This window comes from Myotis myotis, unplaced genomic scaffold, assembly GCF_014108235.1.
Source record: "Myotis myotis isolate mMyoMyo1 unplaced genomic scaffold, mMyoMyo1.p scaffold_m19_p_12, whole genome shotgun sequence".
Lineage (NCBI taxonomy): Eukaryota > Metazoa > Chordata > Mammalia > Chiroptera > Vespertilionidae > Myotis > Myotis myotis.
The window spans coordinates 7,963,304-7,989,580 of NW_023416316.1; the positions used below are offsets into that span (position 1 = coordinate 7,963,304).

A 26,277-nucleotide genomic window follows, 5' to 3' on the forward strand; every position below is an offset into this window, starting at 1 on the left:
GGGTTAACCTGAGAAAGCCAATGTTGCTGTACTAAACGGCTATAATTTCCCAAAAGCAAAGAAACAAATGTTTTAGTTAGCCTGTGGAGCCTTTTTATAGTTATACAAATTTAGTTAAGGCTTCTTGAAACATTAGGAAGAGTTCTCCCATCGTTACCTTCTTTTATCTGCCTAAAGAGCTACACCACTGTTCTAACACAACATCCCTTGTCTGTGTACTTCCACATTCAGTTCTTGAAGAAATAGAGACCATTTTTTCCCAACGTTGCCATTTTTGTCGGAGATTCTTGTTTTAAGAGTTGTGGAGTTTGGAAATTTGCTAGAAAAAAAACCAATGTTAAACATATATTCCAAAAGCAGATGTTGTAATTCAAGCTGGCTCCTATTCTTTGAGCATTTAATTGCTGTCGTGTTGATTAGTGAATCCTTTGAGTTACTCCTGATCTGTTATTACTGTTGTGTTCACCTGACATGCAAAAATACTTTATGTCCTTTGTTTATATGTTTTCATTAATTCACTTTCTGCTTTTGTAGTTTGCTGTCTTTTAGTTTGAAAAAATTTAACAAAAATTCTTTTGGGAGGGAAAGTATTTTTCTTTACACAGAATTTTATATTAAAAAAATAGAACTTCTGTATTGTATGTAATATCTAAGAATGCTAAGTAAACTTACAACAAGGCTTTATCATGATGAGTACTTGCATATTGTTTTGGACTGAGTTGAAGTTTCACTTTCTACTGATGTGAAAAAGGAAGCATGTGGTCAAATAAAGCTAGCTGAAAATTAAAAATAATGTTTTGCACCCAGTCTTATATCTATTGTAAGTTATATCTTTAATAATCCTCAGGGTTTTCTAGTTTTATGAAAACCTTCTTAAGTGTAGGTGTGACTTTCACCCCAAATTCTCAATAAAGTTTACTTTTGAGTATTATTTTTAATTTTAAGGAGAATTTCATTGTCCAATACTAGCTAGTAGTCTCATGTAGCAGTTGAGCACTTGAAATATGGCAGGTATGAATTGAGATGTGCTGAAAGTGTAAAATGCACACAAGTTTTTCAAAACTTAGTACAACAACAAAAAAAAGAATTTAAAATATCTCACTAATTTTTACATTGATTACATGTTAAAATGATACCTTGTATAAATTAGGTTAAAGAAAAGATATTAAAATTAAATTTACCTGTTTTTTCCGTTTTTAATATGACTGCTAGAAAATTTTAAATTACTTGTGGCTTGCATTATTTCTATTGGACAGTGCTGTTCTAGAGGATCTCTTCCAATAAATAAATTACCTGAATTAAAAGACATGAAAACCAAAAATTTCAAGTCTAATCATCACTAAAGAAGCAAAACTGTATTGCTTATATTAATTAAAATAAAGAATTATTTCATTACTGTTCTTTTGGAAGACACTGAAAGTTAAAAACCTCATACTTAATAAAAAACCAAGTTCAACCCCATAGTGAGCTGAAGTAAAACTTGAGTCAAAAATCTTTCCTAACTTAGGCTAAAGTTACATAGCAGTCTTTAAAATGGTAATTCTGTTCCTTTTGCTCCAATCCTTTTGATATGTTTGAATGCTTAGTTTTAGTTGGTTTTGTTTGTTTTGTAGGTTAAGGTCTAAATTGTACTTAGGATGCTTTAAATACTATTTTTAAGTCCAAAAGTAATTATTTTAAAGGTTTTAAATACTGTTATAGGTCCATTTCAGTAGCTTAAATTCTTCACATGGGTAAACTAGAATGAAAACTGAGTGTTTTAATTAACAGACCTGAGCCCTAATTTTACACCTTTATAAAATAATGTATATATTTATACAATAGTGAAAGAGGCATAAACATTATTCTGGCATTTTAAAATCAGATATCATAGTCATAAACTAGCTGCACAATATCATGGCAGTCTGTTATGAGAAAATGAAAGTACTTAGCTGGTATGCAGTTTGCTTTTAAAGCAGTTTATAATTTGCATCATATGAGACTTATAGTCTTAAAAATTACTTGAATAAAAATGTGTTTAAGGTCCCACCTTTAATGTTTCTCACTCCTATGCTTTATCGTTTTACTCATCTTCAATTTTAGTAACTAATAACTAAAGTTAGTTAAATACAAAAAAATTAATTAGAATGTTTTTCTTAAGTAGTCCCTTTGCATATCTAGAGTTGTGAGCTTTTTAATCCATTTTACCTCAAGTTCAGATATTTTGGTAGCATTTTTAGAATGAATACATCAATATTAACTATAAATGTTAATAGTAATTTAGGTTTCCATAGATTCAAATAAGTTACTATGGAATGTATTAATATAAATCTAGAAACTTTACACATTAATATGTTTTCTTAGCTTGCCATTGTTAAATTAAAAAGACAATAGGCTATCACTTTTTATAATTATAAAAATATATTCTAGGTAAATGTTTACAAAGTGCCTTTTTTAAATAAATGAAAGGCCTATTTTGTCATTATTAATTAAATGTTTTAGTGAACAGCATGAACTCTGTCTTAGGTAAATTTTTATTTTGTTTTTATATTTATTGAGGAATCTAGAATTTATTGATAATGGTACTGAAGAAAAACATTTTTTAAAAATCAAACCGTTCCTTATCTATTAAATAAGGAAAATTTAGTTCATAATTTTCCTATTAGAAAGTTAGAATCTGACACACAACAGAAGGAAAATTTGCAGTTACTGTAAAAATTTTGGCACAATCTGTCTTTTAAAGGTATAAATTAAATTACTAGAAATTAAACTTTAATAATATTAAAGCATCTGGTGTTTGTAGACCTAGAAATATATATAGAATATTATAACATACAACTATCAAGTATATTCTGGAATAGTTTGAAACACTGTAAAGCTAATAGGTGAAAATATGAAAGATATAATTTTTATGTTCAAACAATGCTCCCCCCCCAACCACACACACACACATGCACATGCACACACTAACTTTAAAGCATTTGGGGATGATCTTGGAAAACTATAAGGAAAGAGTATTTTTTTTTTTTTTATTGCTTAAAGTATTACAAAGGGTATTACATATGTGTCCTTTTTTTCCCCCCACCCTTGACAGTCCCCTAGCCTCCCCTACCCCCCAGTGTCTTATGTCCATTGGTTATGCTTATATGCATGCATACAAGTCCTTTGGTTGATCTCTTACCCCCCTCCCTCCTGCCCCCCAACCCTCCCCGGCCTTCCTGCTGCAGTTTGACAATCTGTTTGAGGCAGCTCTGCCTCTGTATCTATTATTGTTCAAAAGTTTATACTGGTCTCTATTATCCATGAATGAGTGAGATCATGTATTTTTCCTTCATTGACTGGCTTATTTCACTTAGCATAATGCTCTCCAGTTCCATCCATGCCGTTGCAAATGGTAAGAGTTCCTTCCTTTTTACAGCAGCATAGTATTCCATCGTGTAGATGTACCACAGTTTTCTAATCCATTCATCTACTGATGGGCACTTAGGCTGTTTCCAGATCTTAGCTATGGTGAATTGTGCTGCTATGAACATAGGGGTGCATATATCCTTTCTGACTGGTGTTTCTGGTTTCTTGGGATATATTCCTAGAAGTGGGATCACAGGGTCAAATGGGAGTTCCATTTTCAGTTTTTTGAGGAAACTCCACACTGTCTTCCATAGTGGCTGCACCAGTCTGCATTCCCACCAGCAGTGCACAAGTGTTCCTTTAGGAAAGAGTATTTTGCTACTAGTTTTATATTACTCAGTGGCCTTTGATACCCTGACCCCCTGAATTATGAAAAAAAAAATTGATGCAGTGTCTTGTTTTGATAAATAATCAGTTCAAGTTATTAACTAAATTAGGGCCCTCAATCATAGATTTAAGATAAAATTTATTCTTCCTCAGAGGCCTTTTCCTTGTATAATTCTGCAGTCTGGTAAGCTGAACATTAAAAATGTCATATAGTTTCAAGGAGTGATGTATTCACCTACTTCGTGCTCATCCTTAAAGTTGAAAGCCAACTGACTGGTTTTAAGATTGATGGCATTAATAGGTGTGGCAATGTATATTAGGTACATCCCATTAGAGCTATTTGAGGAGAAGTTTGTATAGGGAGCTTTTTACATAGCAAGCCCTATCATTTATTTTTACAAGATATTTTTAAAACCTTAAGTTTTTGTGAACATAAAAGCACAATAAAGGCTAATAAAATTCATTTGGATGTGATGATATTGGAGAATGAGTTATAGACCTTTCTGTTCTAAATCTGACTTCATTTTTAAACATCTAATTTCTGTGGAACTAAAATATTTGGGCTGATAAACATTTTTATGAAATAAACCATTGGCTGTTTAATTGCCCTAAATACCTAGATTTCTTGTTCACCAAAGAGCCTTTGTCAGACTTATATAAGTTTAGTATTAGAAGATACAGAAAATTTGTGAACTGTAGAATCTTCAAGTTAGGAATCTAAAGATTTTAATTAGACGACAGCATAGTTTTGATACTAAATATTTTATTTTACTAAAAATTATGGAACAAACATTTGGATCTTAGGAATAAGAAAACTTACTGTTATTTTTCCCATGTCCCTTTTAGTCATATACAAATGTAATTTTTCTCACACTATAATATCAAAAATAGAAATTTATATTTTGCAGTTTTTCAGTTTATAATTATTAGATGTTAATATTCTTTTAGTCTTCTAAAAGGTGTTTTTATTTTATTTTTTAATCCTCACCTTAGGATATGTTTTTCATTGATTATAGAGAGAAAAGAAGGGAGTGGGAGAGAGAGAGAGAAGGAGAGAAACATCAGTGTGAGAGAGAGAAAGATGGATTGGTTGCCTCCTGCACGTGCCCCAATGGGGATCCTTCCCATAACCTGGGTATGTGCCCTGACTGGGAATCAAACCCACCACCTTTTGGTATAGGATGACGCACTTACGAACTGAGCCACACCAGCCAGGGCTCTTCTTCTATATCTTGCTCATTGGACCTGACAGTTTTTGGAGATATGTGTGTATATATATATATATGTTATCTATCTCATATATATATGTTAATATATCAATCACAAAATATGTTTTGTCAAAAGTATTGTAGAGAACCACATTCAAGATTTGTAAGACAATATATATTTTTAATATATATTTTATTGATTTTTTACAGAGAGAAAGGGAGAGGGATAGAGAGTTAGAAACATCGATGAGAGAGAAACACCAATCAGCTGCCTCCTGCACACTTCCCACTGGGGATGTGCCCGCAACCAAGGTACATGCCCTTGACCAGAATCGAACCTGGGACCCTTGAGTCCGCAGGCCGACGCTCTATCCGCTGAGCCAAACCGGTTAGGGCAAGACAATATTTTTTTATTGATTTCAGAGAGGAAGTGAGGAGAGAGAGATAGAAACATCAGTGATAAGAGAGAATCATTGATTAGCTGCCTCCTGCATGCCCCTACTGGGGATCAAGTCCTCAACCCAGGCATGTGCCCTTGATTGGACTTGAACTTGGGACCCTTCATTTCATAGGCTGATGCTTTATCCTGTAAGCCAAACTGGCTAGGGCTGTAAGACAATATTTTTCTTTTTTTACTTTGGCAATGTATTTTGAGGTCAGCATCTTTTTTTCATTTATGTATAACCAGCTCTATCATTATAATCTCCTTTTATACCCTTACTAGAGGCTCAGTGCACAAGATTCGTGCACTGGTGGGGGTGGGTTCTGTCAGCCCAGCCTGTGCCCTCTCACAGTCCAGGACCCCTTGGGGGATGTCCGCCTGCCAGCTTAGGCCTGATCCCCAAGGGGAAGTGGGCCTAATCTGGCAGTGAGACATCCCTCTCGCAGTCTGGGACCCCTTGCTCCTTACTGCCCTGCCCACTTTCAGTGGAGGCGGGAAAGGCTCCCAACACCGATGCTGGGCTCACCAGGCGTGAGCCCAGCTTCTGGCTGAGTGGCGCTCCCCCTGTGGGAGTGGACTGACCACCAGGAGGGCAGCTTCTGCATTGGGCATCTGCCCCCTGGTGGTCAGTGCACATCATAGCGACCTGTCGTTCCACCTTTGGTTGATTTGCATATTACACTTTTATTATATAGGATTTTCAGTACCTCAGTTAGCCTCCTAATCAAGTCCTGACCAGAGATTTCCTCTTTTGTGAAGCTGCCAAGTTGAATATATATCCTGGACTGATGTGGTCATTCAGGTGGCAAAGCTGTTTCTTCACACTTGATTCACCATGATATTGTTTGGAACAATGGTTTCCAAAGTTCACTAACTCTAGGCTCTATCTTAATATGTTTTGGGGTAGTAGATACCTGTGGGAAACACTTTTTTTAAAAAAAAATCAGCTATCCAAATTAATATGTGTTCCTAAAAATGAAATGTGGAATATTAATATGCCCATTTGATGTAGTAGTTAAGAAAAACAAATGATAGCTCTGATGATTGTTTTATTAGCTACTAATATAAATATTTTTAGTTGAAAGGAACACTCTTAGAATAATGTTTCTGGGCAAAATTTCAGAAATTTAATTCAGCAAATAGACTTAAAGAAAAAGATATCCAAAACATACAAAGTTACTCAAAAGTGTTTTAGGTCTTGAGGCTGTGATGGTTGTCTTTACAATTAGCTCTTGAAAGGGAATGATGAATATATATTTAATTCTTACTTTTGTCCATTTCCAGCTTACAAAACACTACACAGCAAAATAATGATCTGCTAGACTGCTAACCCGAGCATCCAGCTTCCACAATGCCTGTGCAGGCAGCTCAATGGACAGAATTTCTGTCCTGTCCAATCTGCTATAATGAATTTGATGAGAATGTGCACAAACCCATCAGTTTAGGTTGTTCACACACTGTTTGCAAGACCTGCTTGAACAAACTTCACCGAAAAGCTTGTCCCTTTGATCAGACTGCCATCAACACCGACATTGATGTGCTTCCTGTCAACTTCGCACTTCTCCAATTAGTTGGAGCCCAGGTAAACTTCCAAGATTTCACTAATTTGGTATGTGCAATAATTATAGTACTTAGTTCATTAAGGGGTACAAAGTATGTTTAATGATATTTGATACGTAAAAATATTCAGTGTACCTGATTCTCATGATTGTATCCTGCAAAAGTTTCTTTAAATGTCATAAATCCTTATGCAGAACCATAATTTTATTATGGCTATATGATTCTCTGTGTTCAATGCTGTGGTCAAAATTTATTTTATAAGTGATTTTGGTGGATAAGAAAAATTTTGATATAAGCATACATCAATATTTATTCATTAGGTGATACGAGAAGAAATGTAATCAAAGTTTTGGCCAGAGAGCAACCAACTAGAAACCTCAAATGGAGGTTTTTTTGGTTTTCTTTTTAATTTCACTTGACATCTATAATAATAAAAGCGTAATATGCTAATTAGACCGAACAGCCAGGGCTGAGGCAGCTGCTGTGGCTGCGAGGGCCAAACCCCTTGGACAAATTTCATGTATCGGGCCTCTAGTTATAAAATAAGCCCTATTTGGGGATGAGTATATCGAAAACCATGCTAAAAAATAACTATTTCTTGTTGATAATCATTTTATTGAATCAGAGCAAAGTCCTAGATTTACAGTAATTTTCATTTAATGAGAGTCTACTTTATGTAGGTATGATTGTAAATATTCAATATCTATTATTATTAACTAGCGGCCTGGTGCATGGATTCGTGTACCTGTGGGATCCCTTGGCCTGGCCTGCACTCTTGCAATCCAGGACCCCTCAGGGGATGTCAGAGAGCCGGTTTCGGCCCAATCCCTGCAGGCCAGGCCGAGGGACCCCACCAGTGCACAAATCCGTGCACCAGGCCTCTAGTATGCATATGAGCTCTTTGGTTAATCTTTGATCGCCATCACCCCTACCCCCTTTCCCTCTGAGATTCATCAGCCTGTTCCCTGTTTCCGTGCCTGTGGTTTCTGCTCCTGCGTTGAGCATCTGCCCCCTGGTGGTCAGTGCGCATCATAGCTGTTGGTCGGTTGGCCGGTTGCTTAGGCTTTTATATATGTAGATTCTTGCTATTGCTTTTCAGGTATTTAATATCCCCGTTTTACAAGTGAGGAAGAAGATTCTGTACATTGTGTATTACATAAAGTAAGAAAGTAAGAATTTTTCTGATCAGTCACATCTTAGAAAATTCAATGAATTAAAATATCTCGTTCCATACTATCTTCATATTTGAAGTTTTCCTATTAAAGAACAACATTTCTTCTCAATGTTCATAATCCAGACACTCTGAAATCAAGATGCAGTTGTAATTATTAGTGCATCATAATTTAATTGGCAGCAATTTTTCTTAACAGTGCAGAAAATAATGGTGGCTCTTGCAAATAATGGCATCTTGGATCCAACAAAATACTGTTTACTTTTTTGTAATAATACTAGCTACCGTTTATTTACCATCTGCTATAGGGCAGGTATTGTGTTTGTCTTTTAAATAAATGTCCTCTCAGTTGGTTCTTAAAAATAGCCAGCAGGCTTATGCAGTGTGATTTCTTTTATCTTTTCAGGCTCATCTACTACTGTCTTCACTCTTTCTGCTTATGCCACACTGCCTCCCAGTCCGTTGTTAAATAAGCCAGAAGTCTTCCCACCTCAGGGCGTTTGTGTAGTGACTCTGCCTAGAATGCTCATTCCTTCTCCTCTTTTAAGTCTTTCTAATGTCATGACCATCCCCCTTAAAATTGCAACCTCTCTCCAGTACTCCTAATTTTCCTTATTCTTGTTGGATAATTGATATTGATCACCCTTCATCATACTATGTTTTTTATTTATGTTTCTTTTAAATTTATTGGTTGCCTTCTCTCTTCTCCACTAGAATGTAAGCTCCACAAGGGCAAGAAATTTTGTCTGTTTAGCTCACTGTGCTTGGTACATGGTAATAACTCCATAAATATAAATATTTGTTAAATTGAATTTTAACATTTTTTAAAATTTATCTTTATTGTTGAAAGTATTACAGATGTCCCCTCTGTCCCCATTGACCCCCCTCACCCTGCACCCCCCCCCCCCAACAAGCTAAATTGAATTTTTATAATGGCACAATGAAATAGGGATTTTCATCTTCATTTTGCAGATAGGGAAACCATGACTTGGAGCAGTTAAATAATTTACTCAAGATCACTCGTAGAAATGGCAGAGCTGCAGTTTTGACCTTTCATTGAGAACACTGTGTCTTGTGGTGCTTATATTCTAGCAAGGGGGTACAGTAAATATAGTAAGTACATTATATAGTAAGAAGGTACTTAGTGCTAAGGGGAAAAAATTCTTGTCCTTTTTACCTACTTTTTGTTTTGAAATACTTTTAGAAAAAGTTGCAAAAGTTATACAGAGGACCTGTATAACTTCCTGCAGCTTCCCCTAATATTAACATCTTTTAAAATTACAGCATAGCCCTAACCGGTTTTGCTCAGTGGATAGAGCAAACATCGGCCTGCAGACTGGAAGGTCCCAGGTTCGATTCCGGTCAAAGGCATGTACGTTGGTTGCGGGTACATCCCCAGTAGGAGGTGTGCAGGAGGCAGCTGATAGATGTTTCTCTCTCATCGATGTTTCTACCTCTCTATCCCTCTCCCTTCCTCTCTGTAAAAAAATCAATAAAAAAATAAAAATAAAATTACAGCATAGTTATCAACCCCAAGAAATTAACATTGATACAGTACTATTAACTGCCTGCTTCTTTTCTTCATCCATTAACCCACCCAGACCCTGCTGTTAAGTATGATATTCTTGATTCTTGGAAAGCAGATTTATTAGATGTTTGCCTTTAATTTTATTTAAACTACCTCGATGTATGTCTCTGTTATAATTTATACTCACCAAGACTATTATCAAATATATAAATAACAGCTTGTAAGCTGAGTGAATGTATTTCTTCAATTTTTTGTTTGTTTTGTTTTTAGGTACCAGACCATCAGTCAATAAAGTTAAGTAATCTAGGTGAGAACAAACATTATGAAGTTGCAAAGAAATGTGTTGAAGATTTGGCACTCTACTTAAAACCACTAAGTGGAGGTAAAGGTAAGTTCCCAAAAAGTGTTTTTTCCTGGTGAGGAGGACTTGGTAATACATTTACTCTGACAGATTTGATGCTGATGCCCTCTTAAAACATTTTGAGTTTTGGAAAATGAGTTTGCTTGGAGAGATCTTGGAAAACTTTTTGATTGAAAACATTCATTACACTATTTTCTGAAAACAACCAATATTGTTATTAATTTAATAATTCATTAGACATACAACATTGAGCTTTAAGCAATATCTGTATTCATTGATTAAACTAATAGTGCTATAGCAGGATATTACTTTTGATAAGCCCTATTAAGACAAGTTTTATGTGTTCATGAATTCATTCAATCATTCATTAAATTTTATTGAGCACTTATAGAGGTTACAGTCCCTGTCTTCACGGAGCCCGCAGTCTATTGGGGTGATAGCCATGTAAGCACAATAAATTATTTTAAGTGCTGTGACAGAAGTGAAATTCTGTTTTGTTTATCACTGCATACCCAGTGTTTAGCATATCATATATGTAATAAAATGTTGAATGAAAAAATCAATCAAGTATTTATTTTGTACCTGCTCTGTGCTTTGCACTGTTCGATATTTTAGATATAGTGATTTTTTTCTTTTTTGAGAGACTTACCCTGTACACCTCATTCATTCATTGAACAGATATCTTAAGAGCATATAGTAAGCACCAGACACTATTTTGGTACTTGGGGATACTTGAGCAAATATGCGTGCCCTTGTAGCAATCATGTTTAGAAAAGAGAGAAAGTATAATAATAAATATAATAAAAAAGAAAATTATGTAACATGTTATAAATAATTGCTATGGAAAGGAAATAATACATTTAGAGGGATAAGAAATGTCAGAGTGAGTGGAGAAAGGCAGATTGCAATTTGAAATAAGGTGATGAGTGTAGGCCTCAGTTAAAGGGTAGCTTTTGATCTTGAGATAAAAGGTGAGGTAGTTAGCTATGTAGGTTCCTGGGAAAAGACTGTTAAAGGCAGACAGAATAGTAAAGTCCTCAAGGCATATGTAGTATCTTCAAAGAATAACAAGGATCTATTTTAAAGCTAGGGCCAGAGACTTTCTTAAATTATTGGATGTGGGATAGGAGAGAAAGAGCGGAGTCAAGTATGACTGTTGGGTTTGGGGCCTGCGCATGAAAAAGAGAGGTTGTCGTCAATTTAGATAAGGGATAGTGTAGTAGATCAGGTTTAAGTAGGAAAACCTGGAGTTCAATTTTGGTCATGTTAACTGCTATGTCAAATCTTCACTTGAATGCTGTTGAGTAACCGATGGATATATATTAAGGAATGAAGTATAGGAGCTGTAACTTTGGAAGTCATTGACATATGGATGATATCTAATGCAGTAAGACTAGGTGAGATCATCTAGTGTAGATAGAGAAGAAAATGAAAACTGAGTCCTGAGGCCCTTTAATATTAAGAAGACAGGAAGAAAAGATAAAATCAGAAAATAAGACTGGAAAAAAAAAGTAAGAAGGTTAGAAAACTAAGAGAATGTGTTCTGGAAGCCATGTAAAGAAAAGTGATCAAATAAGTTAGAGGTGATATCTGTGATGATGCTATTGAAAAGGCAAGTAAGATAAGGATTGAGAATGGACCGTTAATTTAGCAAAGATGAGGAAATTGTCATGATGAGCAAAACTGGTTAAGTGATGGTGGCAAAAACTTGGAATAGATTTTAAAGATTGTGGAGAAAGGAATTGAGATAATTCTAGATTTGCTACAAAAGGAAGGAAAGAAAAACTCAAAAAAAGAGGGGGAAGAAATGGGACAGGGGTAGGGGAAGAAGAATAAATAAGATTTACTTTTAAGACAGATGAAATACAACTGGCTTGTTCTTGTTAATACTGATGGAAATGATCAAGTGGGAAGGGAAAAAGTGATGATATGGGAGAAAGACAAGGATTGTTGGAGCAATGTCCTTGAGTCGGGAAAAAGGGTTAGGATTGTGGATTTTGTCACTACGCCATGTTCTTAATATCTTGTATATAATAAAAAAAACAACTCTGTTAATAGTTATTACTTTTAAACTTCATGCAACTTTATATTTACCTTCAATAATTTTAGTAAATAGACTAAATAAACAAACCAAAGGTACTCTCTGTTGAGGCACTCATATAACCCAGAGAAGAGGATACCTAAGTATAAAATTTGAAGAAACTAAAAATTAGGCTCTTATTATCAGTGACTGGTAATAAACTGAAATAGATTGAGTAAAAAAAAGGTAAATTTGTTCATAGGAGGCTCATTAGGAATTGTGGCTTAATAGTTAAATACATATAATAAAAATTGGCTTGTCTTTTTTTAATTGAAAAAACGTTAGTTTTCTTTGTTTCCTTTTTCCTAAAGGTGTAGCTAGTTTGAACCAGAGTGCACTGAGCCGTCCAATGCAAAGGAAACTGGTGACACTTGTAAATTGTCAACTGGTAGAGGAAGAAGGTCGTGTAAGAGCCATGCGAGCAGCCCGTTCACTTGGAGAACGAACTGTAACGGAACTAATATTACAGCACCAGAACCCTCAGCAATTGTCTGCCAACTTATGGGCTGCTGTCAGGGCTCGAGGATGCCAGTTTCTAGGGCCAGGTAAGATAGATCACTATCTTGCCTTTCTTGTTGGTTATCAGGGCTAGAGGATGCCAATTTCTAGAGGTAGGTGAGAATCCCCAGACTCAACCCATCTTTATTTATACATACAAAGCTTGACATAATTACAGATAAACCAGCCAGTTTTTGTTGATCATAATCTATACGATAAGTGCTATAATGCTTTAGAACAGATTCTCTCATTTAATCTTCAATGCCCTTCAGGAGAGGTAACACAGATCCAATTTTACATATTAGAAAACTGAGTTAACTGAGTTAGTTAAGATTGCACAGGTGGTAAGTAAAGGAAAAGTAAATTTTTTTAAACTTTTAATTTTGAAATAATTTCAAATTTAACAAAAAGCTGCAAGAATAATGCAGAGCCCCTGACCAGGTAGCTCAGTTAGAACCTTATCCCGATATGCCAAGGTTGCAGGTTCAATTCCTAGTCAGTGCACAAACAAGAATCAGCCAATGAGTGCATAAATAAGGGGAACAACAGATGGGTGTTTCTCTCTCTCTCTCTCTCTCTCTCTTCTCTTCATAATCCATAAGTAAAATACAGAATAATGCAGAGAATTCCTGTGTACTCCTTATCCACATTGATTAGTTTTTTAATTTGCTACATTTGTTATATTATTCCCTCTTTCTTTTATGAACCATTTGAAAGTAGGTTGAATACCCATTAATCCTTAAGTGTGTTTCCTAAAAACAAGGGTACAATACTACAGTCTATAGTTTATATTCCAGTTTTATCAATTATTCCAAAAATGTTTTTTATGGCATTTATGTTGTAAGTATTTCCCTGGCTGGAAAACAACATAAATTAATACCTTCTTTAGGTATTGCACCTAGAGGCTAGTATCATTTTAAAATTATATAAAAATTAGTTCTGACAGGCAGAGTAACAGTTTCATGCATTGAAAAAATTACCATTTATCATAAGACTGTGTGTCCTGCCCTAACTGGTTTGGCTCAGTGGATAGAGCGTCAGCCTGTGGACTCAAGGGTCCCGGGTTCGATTCCAGTCAAGGGCATGTACCTTGGTTGTGGGCACATCCAAGGGAGTGTGCAGGAGGCAGCTGATCGATGTTTCTCTCTCATCGATGTTTCTAACTCTCTATCCCTCTCCCTTCCTTTCTGTAAAAAATCAATAAAATATATTAAAAAAATAAATAAATAAAAATAAGACTGTGTGTCCTTCACATGTTATTTGTCAGAGTAGCGGTGTGTGTTTTATAAATGAGGACTTTTTTTCACTTTATGTTAAGTTCTCTTGACTTGTGTTCTTGACTTGTGTTCTGATTGGTTGTTTAATAGGAAAGATGTTTTCTTTTGTTTGATTGCAGACCCCTTATCTGTGGTTTCTTTTTCTGCAGTTTTAGTTACCTGAGGTCTAAAAATATTAGGAGGGACATTCCAGAAATAAACAATTTATAAGTTTTAAATTGCACGTTACTCTGAGTAGTGTGATAAAATCTCATGTCATTGTGAATCATTCCTTTGTCCAGCATGCAGCATGTCCTTACAGTATGTTCTATCCATCCATTAGTCACTTAGTAGCCATCTTGGTAATTAGTCTGTTGAGGTGTCTCACTGCTTGTGTTCAAGTAACACTTATAGTAGACTGACTTTAAGTCACAATGCTTATGTCATTCCCCTCACTTCATCTCATCGTGTAGTCATAGTATCATCTCGTATCTTCACAAGAATCTTGAGTACAGTACAGTAAGATGTTTTGAGGAAGAGACCATATTCACAAAGCATTATAGTATATTATAATTGTTCTATTTTTAGTTATTGTTAATCTCTTACTGTGTCTAATTTGTAAATTAAACTTTACATAGGTATGTATGTATGTATGTACAGCAGGTTCTCGAATAACATTCAACATCGTTTTATTATAACGTTGATGAGATGCGATAGGAACTTAGCTCTTGTTTGTGTCAATTAGCCTATGGTAAAATTGGTTTCATCATAGGTTGTTTTGCTTAAAGTTGCAAAACCTATTGACAGTGTTAAGTGAGGGCTTTACTGTTTAGGAAAAAAACATATTAAACAGGGTTGGCAAAGTAGTTTACAGTTGTGTTAATAATACTGTAATTAATAAATAAATAATCATACAAAAATAAGCTCTGCCCCGGCTGAGTGGCTCAGTTGTTTGAGTGTAATCTTGTGCACCAAAAGGTTTCCGGTTCGATCCCAGTCAGGGCACTTATGATATGGAAGGCAGTGGGTCGAGGTTTCTTTCTCTCTCCACTCCCCTCTTTTCTTCCCCTTCTCTCCCTCTTTCCTCTCTTCCTCTCCCTTCCTTTCTCTAAGCATGACCACAGGTGAGGAATAAAAAAAAGAAGACGCTCTGTTTCACATACTTACAACTGTAAGCCTACTTTTGCCCACCTCTGTATATAGAGTTTGGTACTATCTACAGTTTCAGACATCCACTGGGTGTCTTAGGACATATCCTCTGTGGATAAGGGTGGACTACCGTATTTTTTAATCAAGCTGTATTTGTGTATGTGTGATGTCCTATTTTTGTGCTAATTAAATACAGACTGGAAAATGAACCACTGTAAACTAATACCAAGGAAATCTTTGACAGACGTGATCTGCAGGGTTTCTTATTTATCATGAACTCATGTTTCTTCTAGCTATGCAAGAAGAGGCCTTGAAGCTGGTGTTGCTGGCACTAGAAGATGGTTCTGCTCTCTCAAGGAAAGTTCTGGTACTTTTTGTTGTGCAAAGATTAGAACCAAGATTTCCTCAGGCATCAAAAACAAGTATTGGTCATGTTGTGCAACTACTGTATCGAGCTTCTTGTTTTAAGGTGAGTAATAAGCAACCATCTAAATATTACATGCCTATATGTGGGACAGAGGCTTTCTGTAATGGGTATCATCCTGTTAGAGGCCCCCACAAATGCAGAATGCTTATAAGAGTTGAAGGAAACTCTTTTTTTGAGAAGTACAACTTTTTGTTTTTTAATATATTTTTATTGATTTTAGAGAAGAAGGGAGAGAGAGAGAGAGAGAGAGAGAGAGAGAGATAGAAACATCAGTGATGAGAAAGAATCATTGATTGGCTGCCTTCTGCAGAGAGAGAGAGAGAGAGAGAGAGAGAGAGAGATAGAAACATCAGTGATGAGAAAGAATCATTGATTGGCTGCCTTCTGCTTGCCCCCCACCAGGAATCGAGCCTGCAACCCAGGCATGTGCCCTTGACTGGAATCAAACCCGGGACTCTTTAATCTGCAGGCCCATGCTCTATCCACTCAGCCAAACCAGCTAGGGTGAGAAGTGCAACTCTTTTTTTTTTTTTTTTTTTTTAAAAATATATTTTATTGATTTTTTACAGAGAGGAAGGGAGAGGGATAGAGAGCCAGAAACATTGATGAGAGAGAAACATCGATCAGCTGCCTCCTGCACGCCCCCCACTGGGGATGCGCCCGCAACCAAGGTACATGCCCTTGACCGGAATCGAACCCAGGACCCTTGAGTCCGCAGGCCGACGCTCTATCCACTGAGCCAAACCGGTTCTGGCAGAAGTGCAACTCTTAATTGCCTTGAATTCTCATTTTTCTTTAAAAGAGTTTTTTGTTTGCTTTTAGCATGGAGTCAGAACAAGGGAAGTTAACGATTCTGTTTAATGCAGAGATATTCAGATTGGGTATATCTCACGTAGGACTTGAGCATTCATACATACTTTAAATTTTGTGATCTTCAAGCCAAGGGTTTTGATTCAGTAGACCTGAAATTATAGTTTTCAAAACTTCATGGGTGATTCTGATACATATTAATAGAATTTGAATAGGACCAGGTTCTCTTAATCACCTGTGTCCATCTTTACTACTCAGGTAGATAGATGCGTATGGCTCCCAGGAGATACCCTGTACCATAGATGGTGGTTAGAGAGGTGCTAGCATCCTCTGGTTTTTTGGGTTTCCTTTTTTCTACTTTTTACATTGATAATTCCTCCTTTTTTCCCCTCAGTGTTTCTTTAAGTAGGTTATGACAGAATATAGATTTTTGTGACTTTTAAGTTATACTCTGCTCTTAAATTATGCCAGATTAGAATTTTGGGTGTCCTAAACTTTTCTTTCTTGTACCGTCTTTTTGTGGTATCTGATACATAGTAGTTTCTCCCCATCTTACATCACCCCCCCCCCCCAAAAAAAAAAAGAAGGTTTGGTTATGGAAGGAGGGAAAGCAGACCGGTTCTGATGGGTTGGGTGTATTTCTCCTTTCTATTGCTTAGGTTACTAAAAGAGATGAAGACTCTTCTCTGATGCAATTAAAAGAAGAATTTCGGAGCTATGAGGCATTACGCAGAGAACATGATGCCCAAATTGTTCATATTGCTATGGAAGCAGGACTTCGTATTTCACCCGAGCAGTGGTCCTCACTTCTATATGGTGACTTAGCGCATAAATCACACATGCAGTCTATTATTGATAAGGTTTGTGAAATTAGAGATCCTAATCTATTGTTGTTACATTGGAAAATACTGGAATCTTCTGAAAGGACTAAAGAGACAACCAGTTGAAGATTCTATGTTTTTAAAAATCAGTCTTATAAAATCTTTTTTTCCCCTTTTAATTATTTTTTTTTAACTTTCAAAATAAACTAAGGGAGGCAATAGGGAAGCAAATACAGGATAAAAGCAGCTTGGCTTACAAAGTCTGTCATTTATCTACATTCCAACTCCAGAGAGCTAATACAGCTTATAAATGAGTTTTCTGAGTGTCTAATGATGAATTTCATAGGGCAGATTCTGAGGTGAAAATCTAATTCACCATTGATACTCCTACTATGGAGTCTGAAGACACTCGAAAACCTATTTAGTATATTGACTTAATGAAAGCATTTGAAAATAGATGTAAGAATTAGAGTAAAAACCACTCTGTCTTCTGTTTTGTTAGCTGCAATCTCCAGAATCATTTGCAAAGAGTGTCCAGGAATTGACAATTGTTTTGCAACGAACAGGTGACCCAGCTAACTTAAATAGACTGAGGCCTCATTTAGAGCTTCTTGCAAACATAGACCCCAATCCAGGTATGTTGGAAAATACTCAATTGCTTTTGTTTTTCATAATAACAAGATAATTTCTGCTAACAAATTCTCTCCTCCATCCCATCTCCTTGGCTTATTTTAGATGCTGTTTCACCAACTTGGGAGCAGCTAGAAAATGCAATGGTAGCTGTTAAAACAGTAGTTCATGGCCTTGTGGACTTCATACAGAATTATAGTAGAAAAGGCCATGAGACACCTCAGGTAAGCACGTTTATTGTACTTGTACCGTTATCTCTAACAGAGGTTCATCCTGAACATTTAACAAGCTATCTGGCTAATGAACTCTTTAAATGGCTCTACTCTCTTATAAGTTTTATTATCTATTCTTTTGGGAGAAACTCAGGTTGTAGTATACCTGATAAATAATTCAGAATACAGCAACAGTTTGGATTGTATCTTGAATATGAATTGATTGCAGATGTCTTTTACCAAATGTAGATTATTGATTCCTTCCAAACATTTTATCTGATTCTTTCCTAATGTGGAGAAATTGTCACTTTTTTCTTCATTTCTGTCAATGAATTTCTATTTGTAAGTATGTGGAAATTGAATTTTTAAAATATTTTCAGCCCTGGCCTGTGTGGCTCAGTTGGTTGCCAGTCATCCAGTGTACGAAAAAGTTGCTGGTTCAATTCCCAGTTAGGACACGTGCCCGGGTTGCAGGCTCCATCCCCAGCAGGGGGCACAATGATGTTGTTGTTTTTTCTCTGTCCCTCTCCCCCGCTCTCTTAAAAAAAAAAAAAATCAATAAAAATATTTTAAAACACATCTTCAGTGTACTTTAGAAGGAGTTATTTAAGGTATAACTCCTTTATTCTAATAACACCTATTTATTATTTATTAACTTTTGTTGTTGTTGTTAATTCTCACCTGAGGATATCCTCCCCCCCCTTTTTTTTTTTTAGCGAGAGTGGGAAGGAGGAAAGAATGGGGAGGGAGGAAAAGAGAAAGGGAAACATCCATGTGAGAGAGACATCAATTGGTTGCCTCCTGCATGTGGCACAGCTGGGGCTGGGGGTTTAACCTGCCACCCAGGTACGTATCCTTAACCAGGAATCAAACCCCTGACCCTTTAGTGCATGGGCCGATGCACTAACCACTAAACACACAGCCAGGGTGACATTTTTTTATTAAGTTACTGTGAGCCAGTTCCTATGTTCAATCTTTTACATATATTATTTCTAATTCTCACAGTCACTTGCAAGATAATTGCTATTCCCAAGTTGAAGCTTAAAATGGTTAAATAGCATATCTAAAGTCATGGGGCGGTGACAGAGGTAGGATCAAATCTACTCCAAAGTGATCTTTCCAATCTTATATCCTTATTCCTTTAGAAGACATTATACTATTCAAACACCAACTGAAAGATAAATGTTTCATCTTTATTAAGGTCACAAAAATAACGAGGACATTTTAGATTTTAATGCAAATCATAGTAGGTATGCTGAGGTTTTTATATTTTGCCTCATTATGTGAACTTAACTCCGAGCCTAAAAGAGAGTTGTACCCTCAACTTGACAAATAAATAGGTATTTCTTAATTTTTCACTTTCAGGGGAAATCATATTCTACATATCCTGGGAAAGCTTAATTGAACAAACTTACGGCCTTTAAATGCTTTTTTAAAGTTTTTGTTTGGTTTTGGTATCATAATTTTTTTTTAAATATATTTTTATTGATTTTTTTTACAGAGAGAAAGGGAGAGGGATAGAGAGTTAGAAACATCGATGAGTGAGAAACACGGATCAGCTGCCTCCTGCACACCCCCCACTGGGATGTGCCCACAACCAAGGCACATGCCCTTGACCGGAATCGAATCTGGGACCCTTGAGTCCGCAGGCTGACGCTCTATCCACTGAGCCAAACCGGTCAGGGCTTGGTATCATAATTTTAACACAGCAGTGAATTGATGAGGAAATCTTGTATTTTCATGGGCTTTGTGTTGACTGACAAATAAATAGACATAACATTTGAACCAGTTTCAGATAATCTCCAGAGGGAATGTCTAAAAGGCCAACTCAGGGTTATGCCACGTAATTCTTAATAAGAAACAATGGAATGATAATTGTTTCAGCATGAGAATTACTTATATCTAATGTGAAAAAGAATTGAAGGTGTAGTCATGAAATTTTGAAGTCCCAAGAGTGAGTAACACCTGGAATCTTCACTTTTCCACACACTGATTCTTTTTGTAGCCTCAGCCAAACAGCAAATATAAGACTAGCATGTGCCGAGATCTAAGACAGCAAGGAGGGTGTCCACGAGGAACAAACTGTACTTTTGCCCATTCTCAGGAAGAGCTTGAAAAGTAAGTTATGAGAATTCTGTTGCATATGGGTTTAATTGTGGGCCATTATGAAAGTGTTAGATACAATCTTAAAGTTTGTGATGAGTTTTCACGATGCAATTAACTACCTTGTTGCTTCTGGGAGCAAGGTTAACGTAAGTTAACCAGCTGAAATACATGTTTCTGCTAAGCACCTGTGTAGAATGAAAATACTCCTATGTGCAATCTTATTTGCTCCAGTTCACTTGAAGATAACAGCAAAGGCCCAGGTAAATGGTAATGCAGATTTTCTTTTTATGACTTTTGGTCTTATTTTAACAGTCTTTTTATGTATCTTTTCCTTTTCTCTTCTCCTATGGGTAATTCCTTTTTCTAGGTCCATTTACCCTAAACATAAAAGTAAATGGGTAAAAGCTATTTTATTGTATTATTTTTAAAAATATTTTTTATTGCTTTCAGAGAGGAAGGGAGAGGGAGAGAGAGAAACATCGATGATGAGAGAATCATTGATCAGCTGCCTCCTGCACGCCCCCTACTGGGGATTGAGCCTGCAACCTGTGCATGTGCCCTTCACCAGAATCAAACCTGGGACCCTTCAGTCCAAAGGCCGATGCTCTATCCACTGAGCCAAACCAGCTAGGGCCTGAGTATCAACTTTTAATGGACCTTTCCCTTTTGTTTTTAGACACTTTAAACTCAGTTTGAGCTCATTTTCTAGTCCTATGCACCCTCCTCTTCTACCTTCCATTCTACTCTGCCCCAGTGTTCCCTGATCCAACCAGTTAATTCATGTCATGTTATAAGAATCATCTTTGTGTCAGTTTTCTTTCACCTGCTTGTCTTAGTCACTAAGTTCTATCAGTTCCTATATATTTCTCAATTCTTCCTTCATCTTCCCATTCTTATAGTCCAAACTATCATCCCCTCTGCCCCCTTCTTTTAATCCTCGCCTGAGGATATTGTTTCCATTGATTTTTTTTTTTTTAAGAGAAAGTGGTAGGAAGGTGGTGGGGGAATGAGAGAAACATCGATATGAGAGAGATTGATTGCCTCCTGCACTCATCCTGACCAGGGCCAGGATCAAACCTGTCACCCAGCTATATGCCTAGACCGGAAATTGCACCTGCAACGCTTTGGTCTGAGGGCCGAAGCTCCAACCACCAGGGCTATCATCCCCTTTTCTTGGTACACAGTTGCCTCCTAACTAGTTTTCTTTTTTTAAAAAAATATATTTTATTACTGATTTTTTTTACAGAGAGGAAGGGAGAAGGATAGAGTTAGAAACATCGATGAGAGAGAAACATCCATCAGCTGCCTCCCACTGGGGATGTGCCCGCAACCAAGGTACATGCCCTTGACTGGAATTGAACCTGGGACCCTTCAGTCCACAGGCAAACCAGTCAGGGTCTAAGTAGTTTTCTTACAGCTACTGTTGCCCACCCCAATCTCATTATTTCCCACAAAATAGGGAGAACTTTGCCATAAGACTCATTGTAGATACTTAGGTATTTTCTCATTACTGTATGGATAAAGATATAAAATCTAGATTGTGGCTCTAAGACCTTGCATCATCTAGTGTGTGCCTACCTTTCTGATAATCATCTCATAAAATAATCTGTTTATTTAAAAATGAGTTTTAATTTTTTTATTTCTTTTTTGTTGTTGTTAATCCTCACCCGAGGATATTTTTCCATTGATTTTTTTAGGAAGAATGGAAGAGAGAGGAAGAGACAGAGAGAAACATTGATGTGAGAGAGACACATCAATTGGTTGCCTCCTGCACGTGCCCCCAACTAGGGCCCAGTCAGAGAGAAGCCTGCAACCGAGGTATGTGCTCTTGACCGGAATCGAACCCGGGACCCTTTGGTCCGCAGTCCGATCGATGCTCTATCCGCTGAGCCAAGCCAGCTAAGGCAGTGTTTTCATTTCTTTAAAATTATATAATTAACAAATTTTTAACAACAGAATTTTTTCAACTCTTGTATACCTTTCTCTTTATAGTCCCAATTAAATTTTATATGGTTTATTTCATTTTTATTTAGTGAACTTTATATTCCAGATAGACAAAATTTTCAAAAGGATCTCTTCCCACTCCCTCAGAAGCCTTCTTTGGATGCATGTGTACTTTGCTTGCTATTAAATATGTGCCTATATGTACAGGTGTCTGTGTGTAGGTGAATGGAATATGTATTTTCATGTGGCATCTATTAGAGCAGAGTTTGATATAGACCGTATATGATATTTAGCTGAAGAAACTTTCAAAACTGTTTCCTTCTTTTTAAATCTTTTCCCATTGTCTTTTTTTTTTTTAAGATATAGTGAAATAGTCATCAATACATTAATTGTTTTTAAAACAGGTATCGATTAAGGAACAAAAAGATCAATGCAACTGTAAGAACATTTCCTCTTCTAAATAAAGTTGGTGTAAGCAACACTGTCACAACCACAGCCGGAAATGTCATTTCTGTCATAGGAAGTACTGAAGCAACGGGGAAAATTGTTCCAAGTACAAATGGAATTTCCAATGCAGAAAACAGTGTTTCCCAGCTAATCCCACGTAATGCTGACAGTGCATTAAGAGCTCTGGAGACTGTGAAGAAAGTGGGGAAAGTTGGCACTAATGGTCAGAATGCTGCTGGGCCTTCTTCAGAGTCAGTAACTGAAAAGTAAGTAGTAGGTAAAAATGCTTAATATGAGTTACTTAGACTTTGTAGAAATGCCTGAGTATTTTTATTTTTCCTGAGGAAAAGCAGTTAGTAGAAGTTTTATGTAGAATGTGTCATGTAGAAACAGTATGAAATTCCAAAATAATTTGAGTGCTAGTCCTGGCTCTGTAACTGAATAGCTTTGTGCCCTTGGGAAGTTACTTTAACTTGGTTTTGTTTCCCTCAATCATAAACTGAAGAGGTTGGACCACAATTATGTTTTTTCACACCTTCTTTCCTTAAACTTGAGGGTTGAGTCCATAGAGTTGCCAGAAAGGAATTAAGTAGAAACCTAAGCAGGTGAGAGGCTTGAGCTTCCAGCTCCTGCTTTAATGAGAACAGTTGTAGTCTATATTCTGTAATGGTGTATAGAAATTAAGAGGGAAATCTTCGGAGCCAAACTCTCTGGGTTCAAATTCTGGCTGTTACTTAATCTGTTTTCCTCAGTTTACTCATCCATAGAATTAGTATAATAATAGTACCTACTACTATTGTGAAGATAAAATGACTTAATACTGCAGTGTGCTTTGAACAACACCTGCCACGTAGCATTTAATAAATATCTGTCATTATTATCATTATTATTGCCTCCATTATTGTTGGATTTCAGCATAGGATTTAATTTGGCAAAGGGGTTTTGGTGCTTTAAGAAAAAATTTTAAAACTTTCAGATGATCTGAAAAGTTCCACCTCTAAAATTTCATGCTTTGTTATTCTTTTATTTTAAAATCCAAGTTAAAGCATGTTCAGATTTTGTCACCCATATCTAGTGTGTCAGTACCTAGTATATACCTTCTAGGAAAAAAACTTTACGCTAGGTTTATGCTAGGCACACAGTAAACTGCTGGTGATTTCATATAATAAATGATGGGTAAGTAAGCATTTATATTTTTTATTTCTGCAGTTAGCATGTCATAGGGGAATTTGTTTATTAAACGATCATTATACTCTTACCTCGGGGAGATTTCAGAAATTATATATATCAGAGAACATTGTCTAGTTAGCAAATGTTACTTGCGCACTCATTCTGAATTCTGTTCTTGGCACTCTTGAAAATACATGAGATGTATAAGATATCTCTGTCTTGTAAAAACAAGATGATATAGTTTTGAAGACAGCATTTACATAAATGAAGCAACATTGGAGCTACATACAAAAGGCCACATAGTGTATATTTCCATTTATTTGAATGTCCAGAATAGGCAAATCTATATAGACAGAATGTAGATTAGTGGTTCCTAGGGGCTAGGGCTAGGGAAAAAGGGAATGGGGAGCGAATACTAATGAGTACAGGTTTCTCTTTGGGGTTGATGAAAATGTTTCAAAAATAGATAATGCTAATAGTTGTATATTGTGAATATACCAGAAATCACTTAAGTGTATACTTTAAAAGGGTAAATTATATCTCATTTTAAATATGATGGACCAGGAGGAAACTTTTAAAATAAATTAATACAAATAAGTAAATCATATATTTATTCAATCAAGAATTATGGGTCTTCTATGTGCCAAACACCAGGCCAGCTGGTGTAGTAATGATAATGAACTGGATATACTTCCTGCCTCTAACGGTCTTCTCGTGTAGTTTAAGAGACAGATGTAATATATAATATATTGTGAAAGGTACTGTAATGGAGTTGTGTTCCAAGTGTTTTTGGACATTAAAAAAAGAGTAACTGATTCTGCAGGGAGTCACTGTGAAAGGACTCTCAGATGTTAAGACAATGAGCTGGTTCCAAAAATATGGATAGTGAGGAAGGAGTGGCTTCATCAGTAGAAGGGGCACAGCTAAGAGCATGTCTGTATGAGAGGGGCTGCAGCAAAGGAGAGCCTAGAATCCTGAAAGTCATCCACAGCTACAGCCATCTAGCTGTCTGACTGAAAGTTGGTTTTTTCCTTAAGTCTGGATTGTTGGGGCAGCTTGCAGGTTTTCTTGAGCCCATAAACCTTGTCATGGATTTTGATGTCTTTTTCTTGATACATCTAAGAATTTTTCATCTCAAAGTACTGACCCACATTTACAGTATATAACATTTTGATATGAAAGGATCAGATAATCTTTGTAAAAACACTTAACATATTGCCTAGAGTGCTCTCAATAATTGCTCAGTAAGTGTTATTTGTTATAAGGAAATTCTCATCATTTCCTTTGTTGCCTTTATTATTTTACTTCAAAGACTAAATATAGCTCTAAAATATCTTTGAATTCGGTAAGTCGGTATATTTCTATCAAATATTACCCCACTGTTCTTTATTTCCTACATTTTAATACCCAGTTACACATAGAAGTAAACATTTACTGGACTTAAAGGCAGCACATTCTCCTTGTTGTTGCTACTCCAGCTTTAAAGGGGCTTCTCTAGTTTGAGAAAACCCTTCTAATTTAGTTGAGATACAGCATATTGAATTTCTGTATCATTAATAAGATCATTTCCTTGAGTCACCACATGTCAAGCTCTGCTAAGTTTGGCTTTTTTTTTCATAATGTTTTAATTTTTCAGTTACAGTTGATATACAATATTATATTAGATTCAAGTGTACAACATAGTGATTAGATATTTATATAATTTACAAAGTGATCCCCCCATCTTTCACCATTCAATATTATAATATTATTGACTTTATTTCCTACTAGAGGCCCGGTGCATTAATTCATGCACAGGTGGGGTCCCTTGGCCTGGCGGGCAATCAGGGCCAATCGGGGCAGACTGGCCAGGGGGAGGGACCGCGGAAGGTTGGCTGTGGGAGTGCACTGACCACCAGGGGCAGCTCCTTCGTTGAGCATCTGCCCCCTGGTGGTCAGGTCACATCATAGTGGCCAGTCGTCCAGTCCTAACAGCGGCTTAGGCTTTTATATATATAGATGATATACTTTACATGCTCGTGACTATTTTGTAACTACCAATTTATACTTCTTAATCCCTTCCCCTTTTTATCCATCACCCCAATTCCCCTTCTATTTGGCAAGCATCAAAATGTTCTCTGTATCTATGAGTTTGCTTCTGTTTTGTTTGTTCATTTATTTTTGCTTTTTTTAGATTCCACATATAAGTAAAATCATATGGTATTTGTCTTTATCTGACTTATTTTACTTAGCATACATAATACCCTCTGGGTCCATCCATGTTGCTGCAGATGGCAAGATTTCATTCTCTTTTTTTTTTAACTGAGTAATATTCCATTGTATATATGTACCACTTCTTCTTCATTCATCTATTGAGGGGCACTTAGGTTGCTTCCATATCTTGGCTGTTATAAATAATGCTGCAATGAACATATGGGTGCATATGTCTTTTCTAATTAGTGTTTGGATTTCTTTGGGTAAATACCCAGAGTGGAATTGCTGGGTCCTTCTTTGTCTCTTATAGCCTTTGTTTTAAATTCTGTTTTGTCTAGTATAAGTATTACTACCCTAGCTTTTGTTTGTTTTTATTTTTATGAAATATCTTTCTCCATCCCTTTACTTTCAGTCTGTGTGTGCCTTTCCAACTGAAGTGAGTCTCTTGTAGAAAACATATGAAGGGTCTTATTTTCTTATTCATTTAGCCACCCTGTGTCTTTTGGTTGGAGCATTTAATCCATTTACACTTAAGGTAATTGTTGCTAGA

The 26,277-nt window shown here is 36.3% G+C and overlaps 1 protein-coding gene and 1 non-coding gene across 8 annotated transcripts in view; both read left to right on the forward strand.

Annotated features, from left to right (window-relative positions):
• RC3H2 (ring finger and CCCH-type domains 2) overlaps positions 1-26,277 on the forward strand; it is a 44,979-nt gene that overhangs the window by 1,255 nt on the left and 17,447 nt on the right. For 5 of the 7 annotated variants that reach the window (XM_036329726.1, XM_036329727.1, XM_036329728.1 and 2 more), the window contains exons 2-10: positions 6,649-6,946; positions 9,894-10,011; positions 12,376-12,609; positions 15,261-15,436; positions 16,864-17,064; positions 17,528-17,660; positions 17,761-17,879; positions 19,873-19,985; positions 22,322-22,630. In XM_036329726.1, coding sequence (XP_036185619.1) covers positions 6,716-6,946; positions 9,894-10,011; positions 12,376-12,609; positions 15,261-15,436; positions 16,864-17,064; positions 17,528-17,660; positions 17,761-17,879; positions 19,873-19,985; positions 22,322-22,630 — 1,634 coding nt within the window. In that variant the 5' untranslated portion in view covers positions 6,649-6,715. Of the gene's footprint in view, positions 1-6,648; positions 6,947-9,067; positions 9,209-9,893; positions 10,012-12,375; positions 12,610-15,260; positions 15,437-16,863; positions 17,065-17,527; positions 17,661-17,760; positions 17,880-19,872; positions 19,986-22,321; positions 22,631-26,277 lie in introns of those variants that run through there. The other 2 variants (XM_036329730.1, XM_036329729.1) reach the window with 2 other exon arrangements.
• LOC118667812 lies at positions 17,334-17,444 on the forward strand. Its single transcript, XR_004971398.1, has one exon. It is a non-coding gene; the product is annotated as a small nucleolar RNA SNORD90 (small nucleolar RNA).